The sequence below is a fragment of the Balaenoptera musculus genome, chromosome 2 (genome assembly GCF_009873245.2).
Source record: "Balaenoptera musculus isolate JJ_BM4_2016_0621 chromosome 2, mBalMus1.pri.v3, whole genome shotgun sequence".
Classification (NCBI taxonomy): domain Eukaryota; kingdom Metazoa; phylum Chordata; class Mammalia; order Artiodactyla; family Balaenopteridae; genus Balaenoptera; species Balaenoptera musculus.
Genome location: NC_045786.1, coordinates 150,059,234 through 150,075,865, shown reverse-complemented (window position 1 = coordinate 150,075,865; position 16,632 = coordinate 150,059,234). Strand labels below are relative to the sequence as shown.

The 16,632-nt window shown below is 44.5% G+C and overlaps 1 protein-coding gene across 3 annotated transcripts in view; it reads left to right on the top strand.

Moving 5' to 3' along the window:
* Positions 1-2,850: 2,850 nt before the first annotated feature.
* The window catches only part of ANGEL1 (angel homolog 1), a 23,232-nt gene continuing 9,450 nt past the window's right edge, over positions 2,851-16,632 (top strand). The window contains exons 1-7 of one of the 3 annotated variants that reach the window (XM_036841917.1): positions 2,851-2,989; positions 5,815-6,390; positions 7,307-7,533; positions 7,995-8,064; positions 10,877-10,917; positions 11,399-11,525; positions 11,835-11,945. In XM_036841917.1, the coding sequence (XP_036697812.1) occupies positions 2,926-2,989; positions 5,815-6,390; positions 7,307-7,533; positions 7,995-8,064; positions 10,877-10,917; positions 11,399-11,525; positions 11,835-11,945 (1,216 nt within the window). In that variant the 5' untranslated portion in view covers positions 2,851-2,925. Of the gene's footprint in view, positions 2,990-5,814; positions 6,391-7,306; positions 7,534-7,994; positions 8,065-8,669; positions 9,104-10,876; positions 10,918-11,398; positions 11,526-11,834; positions 11,946-16,632 lie in introns of all 3 variants that reach the window. The other 2 variants (XM_036841915.1, XM_036841916.1) reach the window with 2 other exon arrangements.

Here is a 16,632-nt window from a genome sequence, read left to right as displayed (position 1 = left end):
ACCCCGAATAACCAAAGAAGTCTTGAGGGAAAAAAACGGAGCTGGAGGAATCAGACTCCCTGACTTCAGACTATACTACAAAGCTACAGTAATCAAGACAATATGGTACTGGCACAAAAACAGAAATATAGGTCAATGGAACAGGATAGAAAGCCCAGAGATAGACCCATGCACCTATGGTCAACTAACCTATGACAAAGGAAGCAAGGATATACAATGGAGAAAAGACTGTCTCTTCAATAGGTGGTGCTGGGAAAACTGGACAGCTACATGTAAAAGAATGAAATTAGAACACTCCTTAACACCATACACAAAAATGAACTCAAAATGGATTAGAGACCTAAATGTAAGACTGGACACTATAGAACTGTTAGAGGAAAACATAGGAAGAACACTCTTTGACATAAATCACAGCAAGATCTTTTTTGATCCATCTCCTAGAGTAATGGAAATAAAAACAAAAATAAACAAATGGGACCTAATGAAACTTAAAAGCTTTTGCACAGCAAAGGAAACCATAAACAAGACGAAAAGACAACCCTCAGAATGGGAGAAAATATTTGCAAACAAATCAACGGACAAAGGATTAATCTCCAAAATATATAAACAGCTCATGCAGCTCAATATTAAAAAAACAAACAACCCAATCCAAAAATGGGCAGAAGACCTAAATAGACATTTCTCCAAAGAAGACATACAGATGACCATGAAGCACATGAAAAGCTGCTCAACATCACTAATTATTAGAGAAATGCAAATCAAAACTACAATGAGGTGTCACCTCACACCAGTTAGAATGGGCATCATCAGAAAATCTACAAACAACAAATGCTGGAGAGGGTGTGGAGAAAAGGGAACCCTCTTGCACTGTTGGTGGCAATGTAAATTGATACAGCCACTATGGAGAACAGTATGGAGGTTCCTTAAAAAGCTAAAAATAGAATTACCATATGACCCAGCAATCCCACTACTGAGCATATACCCAGAGAAAACCATAATTCAAAAAGACACATGCACCCCAATGTTCATTGCAGCACTATTTATAATAGCCAGGTCACGGAAGCAACCTAAGTGCCCATCGACAGATGAATGGATAAAGAAGTTGTGGTACATATATACAATGGAATATTACTCAGCCATAAAAAGGAACAAAATTGGGTCATTTGTAGAGACGTGGATGGATCTAGAGACTGTCATACAGAGTGAAGTAAGTCAGAAAGAGAAAAATATCGTATATTAACACATATATGTGGAACCTAGAAAAATGGTACAGATGAACTGGTTTGCAGGGCAGAAAGTGAGACACAGATGTAGAGAACAAACGTATGGACACCAAGGGGGGAAAGTGGCAGGGGGTGGGGGTGGTGGTGTGATGAATTGGGAGATTGGGATTGACATGTATACACTGATGTGTATAAAATGGATGACTAATAAGAACCTACTCTATAAAAAAATAAATAAAATTAAATTAAAAAAAAAACATTTGCAAGTGTTAAAGGAACCATCATTTTACAAAACCTAGTCTCTAGATAAGTGCCTTGATTTAGGATCTGATTTGGAACTTGGACTTCTGGGTACTTATTGGGACAACATGGAAGGACATACAAGGAAGGTTTATTTAAGCCATATCAAGGAAGTGATCTGACTTTGGAGCCTCCTTAGGTAAAGTTAACATTTGTGTGCTAGTTTCTAAGAGGCTTCCCAACCTTCAGATTGCCCCTGGAGCCTCTGCCTCACCTCTGGCCAGGGCAAGAGCGCTGTTGCCTGAAGGCATACACTGCCTCTACAGCTAAGGGGACAGAGTGGGAAGGCCACAATACTGACTCTCTCCTTCTTCCTCCTTTCAGCCTTTCAGTGTTATGATGTACCCAGCTGGTCCCGGATCTGGTGACTCCACAGAGGGCTTCCCCGAACAACCGAGGCTCCAGCCACAAATTGGAAATCACACACTGGGTACTGAAACTGGGAGTATTAAGTGGTCTCTCCTTCTTTACAGCGGCAGAAGATTGAGAGTGGGAAATGGGAGGAGAGAATTAAAGAGGTCTGGGTAGTACAGAGTTGATGGAAGAACTGGCCTTCTTTTAGTGACATATATTTTGTTCAGTCAGCAAAGGTTTATTTGGTCCCTACTATGTGCCTGACAGTGTCATAGACACTGGAGAGAAGAGATACCTCAAGGAAAACCAACCAACCAACCAGACTTGGTCCCGTTGCCCTTGTGTAGGGTTCACCTCCTCCCCTTTTTGGCTCCCTTATCAATGGGACACCCCTTTTTTCCAGATTAGGGGAAAAAGGGCCCATTTGGAACAGGATGAGGAAGGAGATAAAATCCACTTATTGAGTGTGGACTCAATGTTTGACCTAAATCTGAGCTGGGGAAGAGAGTTAGGAAAAGGAGAAAAATGAGAAAGAGCTTGCTCTCTCCAGTCTGGGCTAAGCCAGTCAAGATCATAGAAGTCAGAGCTGGGTGAGGCCTTAGACAAGGTCCAGCACCTCATTTTACAGATGAGGGAACTGAGGGGCGGAAGGGTTACGTGGTGGACCCAAGGTGGAGCCGTAGTGAGGCGGCAGAAGAGGGAATAAAACTGTGGACTTTAAATAATACTATGGCGCCTCCAGGAGGGGTTTAATTTCAAATCCCGGCGCTTCTGCCGCAGCTGAGAGCCAGGCCCGGCCCGCTCCGTTGCCTTGGGAACTGGCTGCCCTGCCCAGCGGGCGCCCGCTTGGCCCTGCGCTCCCAATAAAGTTGTTGTTGAAGCGCAGTGGTACCATGTGAGCCGTCCCGGGGGCGGAGCCGGGGGTGGGGCGAGCCGGGGGAGGGGGCGAGCCGGGGGCGGGGCCGAACGGATGGAGACCCGGCGGGCGGCCGCGAAGAGGGGAGGCGGGCACGGGAGCGGGCGCGGGAGCTGGTGCAGGCGGCCGGCCATGATCGCGTCGTGCCTGTGTTACGTGCTGCTGCCGGCCGTGCGCCTTTTCCGCGCCCTCTCAGGTACCGGCCTCGCGTCCTGACGGGCGGGTGCCAGGCCCGGGCCTGCTTCGGCGGGGCCCCGCGGGGCCTGGGGCGGCGTGCGTCGCGGCCGGCTTCACGACCACCTTCCCCCGGCAGTGCCAAGGTGTGGGGAGGCGGCCCTCGGCCCCGCCGTGCCCGTCCTGGACTAAACGAGGCCCGGGCCTGGCCGGCGAGCCTCGTGGGCGGCCCCCTCCTCGCGCCTGTGACCTGGAGGCGTCGGGCCACAGTTAACGTGGAGGGGGCTGGGGGAGGGGCCAGAGCTGCCCTTCTCTGGCCCCGGGGTTGCGGAGAGGTTCCGGGTCCCGCTGAGTCACTTCCCTGGGGGTCGGGGAGGGTTGGCCGCTCGGGGCCGAGGCGAATGTCCGAATTCTCTGTGGACAGGGGCCAGTCGGCCCTGAGGGCGGATCTGTGGACTAAAGACCTAGACGTACCTGTTTTCCCCTGGGTCAACTCCACACTCACCTTTCCCAGCCGCCTCTCAGCGGAGTCTGGTTGAAAAAAAGGATGCTCAGAATCCAGAGACACATTGAAACCTCAGCTTTGAAGCAATGTCCCGTGCGTTTAGAGATGTAGTGGGGTGGAGGCAATGCCCAGCGGGTACTTAGAGAAGAGTTATTGTATAACTTTGCCATGATCTGCCTGCGCTCCCCATTCCTGGTCTTTGACGTTCCCCGAGGCTCTTATGAGACCATCAGTTCCTCTGGGAGATCCCACAGAACCCCCAGACTTTTCTCTGGCATTTTAGGGGGCAGGACAGACCAAGAAGGACTTTTAGAAATAAGAGGTCCAACTGTGTGCATTCTGTGCTTTTCCTTTCTGGAACTTTACACAATATGTGTGTGTGTGTGTTTGTGTAATTTCTGTTCCTATATATTTCATATAAATCATTTAATGTATGTATGTGTATGTTTGTATCTGCCGCTAGAATGCGGGCTCCAGGAGGGCAGGGCCATGTCTGTTTTGCTCACTGTGTCTAGTGCTAGCATACTGCCCAGCATGCAGTAGGCACTCAATTCGGGAATGTCTTTTGTGTACATACTTCTCAGAAATGAGGAACTCCACAGAAGTCATTGTTTTCAGAGAACTAATGCATATTCTTCTAGCCATGTTGCTGTCATTTCTGGAGCTCTGCCAGTGTCCATAATGGCAGCCATAGTGACATATACTAGTCCAGAGGTTTCTAGACCAGTAGTCAGAGTTTTAGGTATCTCGGAGGAAGGGCCGCCTCCCCCCACTCACTTGCACACACCTATTAAAGTAGTCCCATTTGTATTTGTACATTTGGTTTCTGCAGATTTTCTTTTAATAAAAGAATTCTGCTGCTGAAAAACAAACCACCACCACCAACCAAAACCTGCTGAGTTTGAAAACCAATAACCTCACACATATAAATCAAAGAACTTCTGCCATCCGCTATACACAGAGGATGTTTCAAAGGGCAGGGAATTAAGTTCCTGAGACTAAGGCCAGCAACCCAGCCCATGGGTTTAGAGCAGGGTGTCCCAGTCTCAGTACTGTTGACGTCAGGGGCCTGGGTAGTTCGTGTGGAGGTGTCTCTTGCACTGTAGGATAGTCAGCCGTATCTTCATCCTATAACCACTAGATGCCAGTAGCATCCCCACAGTTGTGACAACCACTGTGTCTCCAGACAATGCAGAAATGTTCCCTGAGGGCAAAATCACCCCTGGTTGAAAAACCACTGGTTTGAGGGACGTAAATCCACATAGACCATAAATAAGATAGTGTCTTTCAGCGTTTGAACCATTTTGAAGTTTTTCTTGCCTTTTAAAAAAAAATGGAGCTGATAAAATAAATCTCTGGTGATTGAGGGTCATCATCATACATGTCACTTGTCCTATGCTATAAATAAGTGACTTAGTGTGCGTTGGTGGGGGGAGGTTTTGTTTGCACCAAAATACTGTGCTTGGATTTTGGGGGCTCTAATTTTTTAGTTTTTCCCACCTGCTTTTTGCCTGTTGGCTGTCGCTGTGGCTGCCGTAGCAGAGAGGTGGCAGCTGTCTATTGCTGTCAGTTGTTGCCACCTTCTGATTTACAGCCGCTAGAGTACTATGGAATGGGAAAGCTGATAATGAAGTCTGTGAAGATTTATAAGTAGAATAAATAGATTTGAGAAGAGGACCCAGGGCCTTTGCTAAGAGAGAGATTGTACAGATTTTGAGACACCCTTTTTGTCTACTTAAGGCCTTTTTCTTTTAGAATGCATTCATAGATTAGTGGATTTATAGAACTAGAAAAGCCCTTGGGGATTATCTAGTTCAAACTTCCCTTGTCCTCATTTTACAGTCAAGAGTGAGTCCATCTCACTAGGGGCATTGTCCAAGGTCACATAGCTTTGTTAATTTCAGTGCTAGGCCATAACCCACAGTTCTGACTCATGGTCAAGTGCTGGTTCCAGTGTAATGTGGCTCTTAGAACCAGAGGGTTGATGTTAGTAGGAGTCTTAACCTCCAGATAAAAGGAGTGTGGTTGTATGTGACCATCTCTGTCCTAGATGATGTGGGATAGCCATTCTTTCATTCACACACTGAATATTTATCAGATCCTTACCATATGAATTAGTTAATACTTGTAAAACATTTAGAACAGTGCCTGGCACATAGTAAGCACTTCGCTCTGATGATGATGATGTTGCAGGCACTAAAATGGACAGGCTCAGTGATGGTACAGTGATGAGCAAGGTGGATATGATTCTTGCTTGTATGGGACTTATTAGAAGTTGGGAGAAGAGCGTGGGTTGGGTGATGCTGTCATCTTATAACATGGTATTTTGGCTTTCTTCTTAGATGCTTTCTTCACATGTCGAAAAAATGCCTTCCTGGCGAAGAGCTCGTCCCCCCAGGTAGACGGCGACTTTGCCATGGCCCCTCGGGGCCCCGACCAGGAGGAGTGTGAGGGCCTGCTGCAGCAGTGGCAAGAAGAAGGGTCAAGCCAGGCACTCTCGACAGTGAGCGAGGGTCTGCTTGTAGATAAGGGAGTAGCCCAGAGCAGCCTGGCGCTCCTAATGGATCATCCTGGAGAACACGATGCTGCTCCAGAAGACAAGTGGTCCAGCAGGCAGCTGAGTGACCTGCGGGCAGCAGAGAACCTGGAGGAGCCTTTCCCCGAGGTGCTAGGAGAGGAGCCACTGCCAGAGGTCGAGGGCCCAATGTGGGCAGCAGTCCCGGTGCAGACCGGCCCCCAGTATGCAGACTGTGCTGTCCTCTCAGTGGGTGCCCTGGCTGCAGAGCAGTGGGAAGAGGACCCTGCAGTGGTGGCCTGGAGCATAGCACCGGAGCCTGTGCCCCAGGAAGAGGCTCCCATCTGGCCCTTTGAGGGCCTGGGGCAGTTGCAGTCTCCCCCAGTGGAAATCCCATATCATGGTGAGTCTGACAACCGGCTGAGTGAGCTGGGGCAGCAGGTTGTCTCGGATGTGTGCACAGTCACTGCTAAAGCTCTCGTGTGTGGAGCTCTGCTGCTGCATTCTGCTTTTCTGAGACTCCTGCAGTGGCAGATCCAGAGGGGCGTTAGAGAGCATTTCATCCAGCCCCGTGGCCTTTCAGATGAAGTGATCACGGCACAGAGAGGTAGCAGGACATGCCTAAAGTCACATAGCTAGGTAGTGGCAGAACTGAAAGCAGACCATTGTTCTGATTCTCTACATTATTGGTTCTCTGGAGGTGACCTGGGGTAGGGGTGGAGAGCTCTCAGGGCTCCATTCTCTGCCTCAACCAGGATAACTCCATTTTTATCTGTGTTACATATCGGGCTTCCATTAAACTTTGGAGAATGAGTGCTGTGGCTCACATAGGTTTGAAATCCACTCTGCAGCTCCCTGCTCGAGGGCACATGGGAGACACATTATGGTTTCTGGCTCCATAGGCATTTTCAGGTTTAGAGGTCAGAAAACACCCAAGGCTGAGATTACTCTAGAAATGTCTTTAATCTCAGATGACTAGTAAGCACATTCATCTGAGTGATTCCCCAGAGACCCATGGATTTATCAGAAGTGAGAAATTGTCGGCCATATTTAGTGAACTTGTACTAGGTGCCAGGTACTATGCTAGGTACTAGGGATACAGTGATGAACAGGCCAAGATTATCTCTGGCTTTGTGGAGCTTATTGTCTCGTCTGAGAATGTCCTTAGAATGTTGTTCAGATCACCACAGAAAGGGATGAATGACAGAGAAAATGAAAAAAGGAACTCGTCACAGTATCATGGAGTCAGGAGTGGAGATGGTGGGCCCTGTGAATAACATGGACTTACCATGGACCTCTTCTTCCCAACACCTTTGCAGAAATCTTGTGGCGAGAATGGGAGGATTTCTCCACTCAGCCAGATGCTCAGGGCCTGGAGGCAGGGGATGGCCCTCAGTTCCAGTTCACTCTGATGTCCTATAACATCCTGGCTCAGGACCTGATGCAGCAGAGCTCAGAGCTCTATCTGCATTGCCATCCAGACATCCTCAGTTGGAACTACCGCTTTGCGAATCTCATGCAGGAATTCCAGCACTGGGATCCTGATGTGAGTGAAGATGGGGAGATGTGCCATCCTGCATTTGCTCTGGACCCTGGCTGTTTCCCAATGCTCTTAGAAAATGAATTGAACCCCATAGTTGTTCATATGACTGGCGTCCTGCCTAGGACTGGTGCTTGCCTGCCTGGTGTAATGAGTTTGGGGCAGATGCTAAGAAGACTCTCCGTGGGTACACGCTTTCCAGCACCTTTGTGCAGGGAGGGAGACTTGAGGGATTGAAGGAGCAGGAAAATCCAGCACATGTATCTGATCTCAGCTTAACTCTGGGCCTGTTCTTGCTGGTAGTGGCTATCAGGGAAGAGTCAGCACCCAGGGGAAGTTTCAGTGTGACCCAGCCTGAGACCCACAGCAGCTTCCCGTGTGGCTTCAGTGCCTGCTCCTGGGGTGGGAGTCGTACTCCAGCGCCCTCCATTACTCTGGAGTGATTGGATTCCTTGTCATTTTCCCAGATCTTGTGTCTCCAGGAAGTCCAGGAAGATCATTACTGGGAGCAGCTGGAGCCCTCTCTGAGAATGATGGGTAATGCCACTCCCTGGCATGTTTGTCAGTCTTTCTTCCTACAGCCCTGTCTGCTCTCTCCTGAATGCACTGTATCTTTCTTTCATCTCAGTAAACCCTCAGTCTCATCTGTGAGCTAGCTCCTTTGTGTGGGTGAGAAGGAGAGTCCTGAAGTTTTAAAGCAATTCTGACATATATTGCCACTTAATGCTTGAAGTAACCAACCCTGTGAGGCTGAATATTATTATCCCCATTTTACAATGTGGAAACTGAGGTTCAGAAAATTTGTGTGACTAGCTCAAGGTCACAAAGCTATAAATATAAAACTCATAGGTTGTGGAGCCTGGACTCCAGCTTGTCTGACCCTAGAGTCCATGCTTTTCCTGTCAGGTTATTGCTTCATACCCTTCTGTCCCTCCTTCCCCTTCTAGCCACTCAGTCGTCTGGTTACAACTGTAAGGGAGCCTCTGCAGAACCAAGGAATTGGCAAGGGCAAGGACTCCCCTTATTGAACAGCAGGAGCAATGCATTAGGCACATATGCCTGGGCTACTGCCACTGGGTAGCGGGCCCCTAACCCATCTTCCAGGACTCTGACCCATCTCCTTGGTGGGGTGTTCCTTGCAGGCTTTACCTGTTTCTACAAGAGGAGGACCGGGTGTAAGACAGATGGCTGTGCCGTCTGCTACAAGCCCATGCGATTCCGTCTGCTCTGCGCCAGCCCCGTGGAGTACTTTCGGCCTGGCTTGGAGCTCCTCAATCGGGACAATGTGGGCTTAGTGTTGCTGCTGCAGCCACTAGTCCCAGAAGGCCTGGGGCCAGTCTCAGTGGCCCCCTTATGTGTGGCAAATACTCACGTCCTGTACAACCCACGTCGGGGCGATATCAAGCTAGCCCAGATGGCCGTTTTCTTGGCTGAAGTGGACAAGGTGGCCAGGTTGTCAGATGGCAGCCACTGCCCCATCATCTTGTGTGGGGACCTGAATTCTGTCCCTGATTCACCTCTTTACAACTTCATCAGGGATGGAGAACTCCAGTACCATGGGATGCCGACCTGGAAGGTGAAATGGGAGAGGCCACTGCGGGGTTGGCTTAGGGAGAGATTTTGGTGTTGGCATCTGGTGTTGCTTCTGTGGCAGGGACCTCAGTTACACCTGTTCTGGCTCCCTCTGGCTTTTTCTTGTTCTACTGATATCTGGTACCCAAGCCTGGAAGTTAGGAGCTCGTGAGTGCCTTTGGTATATTGGAATCCTTTCAGTTTTTATCATTAATTTATGTTTAGTTTACAAGTACATAACTATATACGTAAGTGCATGTCAGTACACAAGTACATCCCTTTAAGGATTCAGACATTTTAAAATAAGACCAAAGCCCCCTTTATTACCTACATTTCCCACGTCTCCACTTAGAGTCAAGTAATAACTGTTCAAAGTTTGGTTGTGTTCTTCCAGGTCATTTTCTATGCATTTGCTGTAGTATCTAAGCTGTTGTGATGATGTAGTCATAATCTACATTTATTAAGCACTTACTGTGTGCCAGGTGCTATTTTAAGCACTTTACATGTATTAACTCATTAATTTTCACAGTTTCTATCGTTGCTTCCATTTTATAAATGAAAAAGCTAAGGTGTAGAGAAGTTAGGTAATTTGCTTACTCTAGTTTTTGCAGGTAGTGAGTGGTGGAGCCAGGATTTGTAACCAAGTAGTCTGGCCCCAGAGCTCTTGCCCTCCAATACTATGCTGTGATTGCTTCTAACAGCTGGTATATAATGTACTGTGTGTGTTTATAAATGTGATATATTGTGTATATTTCATTTTGTAGCTTGTTTTTTTTTCACTCAACAATGTACATATGTATCTATCTCATTCCTTTTAACTGCTGAATGTTTATAACCTAGGTATCTTATAGTTTTATTGTAGTTTATTTAGCCCTACTGAGGAGCATTCAGCTTGTGCTGATTTCTTTACATGTCACTTAATCTCCTTGTTCCTCTCTTTTGCCCCTGCTGATCCAATTTGTTGCTTAACTTTCGGCACGGCACAGGGGAGAAAAGACATAAAATGACTGAATTATTGTTGAGCACTTTGGGCTTCTATTTTAATGAGGTTACTCAAGTGCCAGCGATGTCCTGGTTGCCACATGCGTAGAGAAAGGCATTATCCTGCCAGGAAGCTGCTATAATCAAGGGGCTCAGGGAATGGGAATAAGAATTTACTAAGTGCCTACCATGTGACAGCTGCCGTTAAGCATAGTGATTAAGAGCACTCATTTTGAAGCCAGATAGTCCTGCGTTGAGATCCCTGCTCTGCCACCTTGGGCAAGTTACTTCACTTCCGTAAGCCCCATTTGCCTCGTCATACACTGGGGATATAATGGGACCTACTTCAGAGGGGTTTTTTTGGTGGATTACATAAAATAACGCACACAGTGTTTTCCAGTTCCTGCTTCAAAGGAAGCAGTCAGTAATTGGTAGTAGTTATTGTTACCAAGATTCTTAATTGTATGTGGTATTATTTTCCCATTCAGTAGTAGAGCATATTGAACCCAAGAGAGTTAACTAACTTGCCCAAAGTCACACAGTTAGTAAATGGCCATTAAATTGAAGGTGTGTTTTACTTCTGATGGCATACTGAAAATGTATGTCCTTTAGGGGCAGAGAGATTGTGTCTATCACTGCTCTCTCCCCAGCGCTTAGCTAGTGTTTTACACATAGTTGGCATTCAAATATTTGTTGTTGTTAAATGAAATAAAGGGGATTTTGCTACACACGTTGGAGATATGCAGATGACTGATGTTGCCGAATGTTTCCCCTACTACGTTCTGTCCGTTCCCAGGCTGCTCATTGGCTTTGACCGAGGATGGTGACGTAGATACGGTAAAGTGCTTTGGTGAATTTCCCATTTGGTTTGACCCCGTGGTTTCCCAGTAATAGGCTTAAGATGCTAGACTTTGATCCAGAAGGTCCAAAGATCAGGATAAACCTTTTCCCACTGCAAATTAAAGCCCCTGAAAGTTGACATTCCCTGGGCAGAGTAGTGTAGATTTTTCTGAGCTGAAATTTAGGAGACCATATGTTCATATAGTTCTGTTCTCTTTGACTCGCATACCTCACTCTCTTAACCCCTTATTCCTGTCTCATGGACATTTCAGTGTTTCTAGTAAAAATAAAATAATAGTTTTAAATAGCTCCTTATTTTTAACTTTCCCCTGAGACTTATGTGTTTTGCTTGTGTTACGTACATAGTATGTGACTGTGTGTCTGTGTGTGTGTGTATGTTTGTCTGCATGTCCCAAAACATGGGCTATTTCCTTTTTCCATCTCAGATTCCTTATTCCCATCTGCTCTTTCCTTGCAGGTATCTGGACAGGAAGACTTCTCCCATCAGCTTTATCAGAGGAAGCTGCAGGCCCCACTATGGCCCAGCTCCCTGGGCATCACTGATTGCTGTCAGTATGTCACCTTCTGTCACCCCAAGAGATCAGGTGAGCACATGCCACATTCTTGGTTGGTTGTCCCTCCATGCCCATTTTAGGAGAAAGCTGGCACCTCAGTGACAAGAGAAAGTGTAATTCCCTCAATTCTGTTAGCACGTTCCTTTGTTTTTTTCATTGTCCTCCTCATGGTCACCCAATGAAATGGACAACTTTAAATCATAGCCATTGGAAAAATCTCCTTGTCTTCAGAGCCAGACTTCCTCTGTGTCCCTACTTGTAAGCTTCTTGGTATTAAGGAAGTCTCAGCATGTGGCTTCTCTTCCTGTCTTTCACTGTATGGCTTTTCCTGGTTTACAGAGAGACGTAAGTATAGCCGAGACTTCCTGCTACGTTTCCGCTTCTGCAACATCGCCTGTCAGCGACCTGTAGGACTGGTTCTTATGGAAGGAGTGACAGATACTAAGCCAGGTAATGGGAACTAAGCTTGTTCCCTAACTTGTTCCAACTAAGCTTGGTTTTCTTTCCTCTTCACCTCTGATATTTGTCAGTTATGTGGTTTCTTAGTCTTTTCTAGGTATAATTCTTAGAGATCAGCTTCTGGTAATAAGTATGCTTAGGAGGAAGGTCAGTGGAGTTCACTGGCCATGTGCAATGTGTTGAGAACGTGGACCAGGAATCAAGAGACCTGGGTTCTAACTAGCTCTGAGACCTTGAGTAAGCCACAAGCTTTTTAGTATTAAGTTGCTAATAACTAGCATGTATACAGCATGTTTAAGAGAGAAAATACACTTGATGGGGCTTTGAAGATCATAAGGTGACAGCACTCCTGGTTGTAATAACAAGTTACTCCTACTGAGAACTTCCAGATTGTAAGTAGCAGAGTATGCTTGATGTTCTCCCCTTCTTGTCTCTGAAAACACTCCAAAGCAACAAGGAGAATGAAAAAGAGAAATGCAAACTCCATCTTTGAGAAAGCTAGGAGACCTGAAGATATTTGAAATCGTGAACCGCAGCACAGGTGGAATGGTTGCAGGAAGCACTGGAGGCCATGCAGGGGTGCTGGAGCAGGTATGGAGAGACGGGTCTGTGGGGCCACGTGGATCTCCGAAAGAACCAGCTGGGTGCCTCTCTCCAGGGTGAGGAGCGTACCCTGAGGCACGAAATCAGAATCCCTTGTTTCATCAACAAGAATAGGATGCACAGGTTGTGAAAGGATATTGTCTGAACCTCTTTTGGTCCAAAGAGGCAGTAGAGGAAAGACTGATCAAGGAATCAAGCCAAATTTGCATGAAGCAGTCTGTTTAAGTGGTGGGGGGAGGTGTAATACTTAAACTGCATATTTCTTTTGGCTAGGGGGAAGTAAAGATGAACAGGACTCACACACAACCCTGCGTCATAAGGAAAATGCCTGTTACTTGGAATGCACACCCAGGTCTTCGCTTATAAAAGCTTTGTACCAATAGCTTGTACATAAAAACCTCAACTAATTCCAAGCTGGGGTGCCCAAAAGGAGCCAGCGTGAGATCTGTACTAAAATACTATAAGAAAAAAAGGTGGAAGAACAGGAAAAATAAAAGGCAGATAAAGAATACTTCGAAGATAAAAATTGTTGCCATGGAGCATATGAAAATTATGATTATTTTCCCATGAATAAAAAAAATTAAGCAATTGTCTTTATAACATGAGAGTGCAAAAATAAAATAATTGCTTTTATAAAATAAGTTCAAGCACATGGCAAGACACCAGTAGATGAAATGTAAACTGCAGAGCTCAGGAAAGAAGTGGAATAAAAAATTTAAGAATCACATAATGAATACAAAATTAGAAGCAGTCCAAGAGAGAATAGGCACTGCTGAAAACAAGGCAAGAGGCAGAGGCCAGGAAGGATAAAAAGCACTAGAAAGAAAATGACAGTAGTGGAAGTTAAAGAGATTCAACATACACATAGTTCGAGTTCACAAAGAAGAAACCCAGTATAATAGCACAAAGGGAATATTTAAAGGTATGATTCAAGGAAGATTTTCCCAAAATCAAGAGATCTGACTCTCCACATTGAGAAGGATATACCATGTCGCAGTAAAAAATGACATAGGAGAGTCAACAGTAAGACATCCTAGTGAAGTTAACAGAAGTCAAAGATAAAAGAATCCTTTAGGCAGAACCAAAAAAATTGGGCTATTTTTAAAGGTAAAAATAATCAGGTAGGCTTCAGATTTCTTAACATTAACATTCGACTCTGGAACACAGGAGAGCAAGGTTTCAAAGAAAGACGGTATGGTCAAAAATTTTATACTCAACCCAAAGCCTTTCATGAAGAAACTGCTAGAAGAATAACTTAAGACAACCAAGCAATGACTGAAAAAACTATAGTAAAAGGACTGGTGGTAAGCAGTGAATTCATTTTTTTCTTGAAGGAATTTAACTTGAATTGGCATTTTGCACAGAGCAGTGAACATTTCAATGGCTTGGTTTTTTTTTTTTAATTGCAAAGCTAATGTATTATTATAACTGTGGTGATAGCAATAATAATAGTGGTGGCCACCATGCATAGAGCGACTGGCGTGTGCTAGGAACTGGGGTAAGTGCTTGGATCAGTTGGGCTCAGGCAGGGAAGCAGTGGCTCAATGTTTTAAGAATACAAAATCCTAAAGTTAAACAGTAGTAGGATCCCACATAGGTAATTCCATGTTAAGAATAGGTTATTTTTAGAAAATCAGTACTGTACTTGAAACATAAAATAAGCATTTAAATTTAATAACAAAATAAGAACCTTTAAAATACACTGACAATCACTTTGTAAGTAGAATCATTATATGGGGGAAAATATCCAGTTCACTCACAGTGCCCAATAATAGCAGTATTTTCAAAATTGAGATTAAATTTGGGTAAACACACCCATCCTCCACATACTGTGAACGTACCCTTCCGTTTGTTTAGTATCCCCACCCAGGGCCAAATAGGGTCCTGATGAATCTCTTTTAAGGACTCCAAATCTAAAAACCTACCACCAGTTTTAGACCATGAGTAGAAAGACTTAAGTGCAGTACAAGGAGATCATAGTGTGTGATCTTTTTTTCTAGAGGATTTGTTTAGATGTACTAACAAATAATATTTCCAGTCCAATACCAGAGTCATCCAACTCAACTGCAGACATTCAAACTTGCCAAGTTGACTGTGACACTGACTTTAATGGGAAGCATCTGAGTTGCCAAAGGAGCTACAGTGCTAGGGAGTGATGGTCTAACTTTCCAACAAGTTGACGTTGCATTGTGCTGGAGTGTTCTACATCACACAAGTTGTATAATAAAAAAAAATTGTGATTCTCACTCTCCCCAACTCCCTTTGTGAAGGAATAATTCATAAGATGGGAATCTAAATTTTAAGTCCCCCTCTTGTAAATATTTTTAATTATTAGTGGTTTATTCTTTCCAGTGTGGTTCTTAAAGACACTGAAAGGGGTTACTCTGTTTTCTTTTTCATGAGCACTTGCACATTTCCATTTATCTCCGGAGCTTCAGGTCTTTTAACATGTAAAAATAAACCATGTGCCCAATTAAGTGCGTTCTAGGAAAAAACAGTTGCTAATAAATGACTTCCGTAAACTATTTAACAAACTGACCAGATGGCCACAGAGGAAAGGCTATCTGATCAGTTTTTGAACCAGGAAAGTTCTGAATCCAGCTCCTCCACTGGCCCATCCCTGCACAACTTATTATCCTCTTCCCAAGTACTTGCAGAAGAACTTACTTGCTTGGCTGCTGCCAGCACTGAATGGTCCAGGAAGATGTTGCAGCTCAGGTAGAGGCAGTTGTGGCCCATGTGCTCATGTGGCCTGGTGGGACAGGCAGAGGCCTTGAGTCCCATGTAACTGCTGGAGCAGTGCCGTTTGTACATAGTGCTGCATAGGTAGAACCTGGTGTTGAGAGAAGCAGTTTTCTTTCTTTCTTTTTTGTTTTTCTTTTCATGTACTAAAAGAAGACTTGATTTTTTTTATCCTCACACTAATATGAAAATTTGCAAAGTGTAAATGTCTAGTTTGGAAATCAGTCCATTGTCTAGCAGGTTCCAGCATTGCTAATGAGAAGTCTGCTGCCATTTTGATTCTTGATCCTTTCTTTGTATATCACCTATTTTGCCTCTCTGAGACTTTCTGGTTCTTATCTCTAATCCCTTGATTTCTGAAATCTCATGATGGTTTACCCTACTCAGGGTGTTGGTTTCATTCATTGTTTTGGATACTCCAGGGCCCTTTCAAATGGAAACTAATTTATTTCGAGTCACATAATTTTGCTGGTAATATTTCTTCAATAATTTCCTACCTTCTGCTTTCTCTTTTTGGAATTACTGTTAATTGGATATTAGAATCTACCATCTGTGAGATGCTCTCAGCTTGTTCATTCCTTCTAGTGATTTTAAATTTCTGCCATTATATTTTTAATTTCCAAATCTCTTTTTAAAAGTTCCTTCTTTTTTATACCATTGTTTTTGGGGTTTTTTTTAATGAATGCAATATTGCCTTTCTACTACTGAGGATGATAATTTTTAAAATTCCATCTGTTCCTTCCAAGGTTCTTTTAATTAAGAGTTAGTTTCTTCCTACCCCACTATTTGTTTGTTCCCAAAGATTCCATCAGGTGTCCATTCACATTTAGGAATGAGACATGAAAACCTAATGGCTCTGTGTAAGGGATGGCTCTAGTTGACTGGCGAGTTCATTGTGCCAGTTTTGATTTTCACCTCCCACCTCTTTTCTGGAGTAATGGTACCTCTGATTCCTGACCTCTTATATGATTCAGAAGCCTAAATTAGCTTGCCTCTTGCTGGAGAGAAAACCATTTTCAATATCCTGCTGGTCACTGTGATTTTTCTGATTCAAAATGAAGATATTAGTGTTAGGAACATTTATGTTCCAAATAACATCACATCAATCATCACAAAGTGAAACTGCAGTATTTAACAAGGAATAATAGTCAGAAAATAACTAATGGTTGAAGGTTTTAATTCATCTTTCTCAGTTCACAATAGTTCAAGTAGATAAAAAATAACTAAGAATATAGAAGACTTAAATAACATGTTGTATGGTAAATCTGATGGATACATATCAAACTCTGAACACTGAAAGCAGAGCAAAGACATCTTTTAAAATATCCACAGG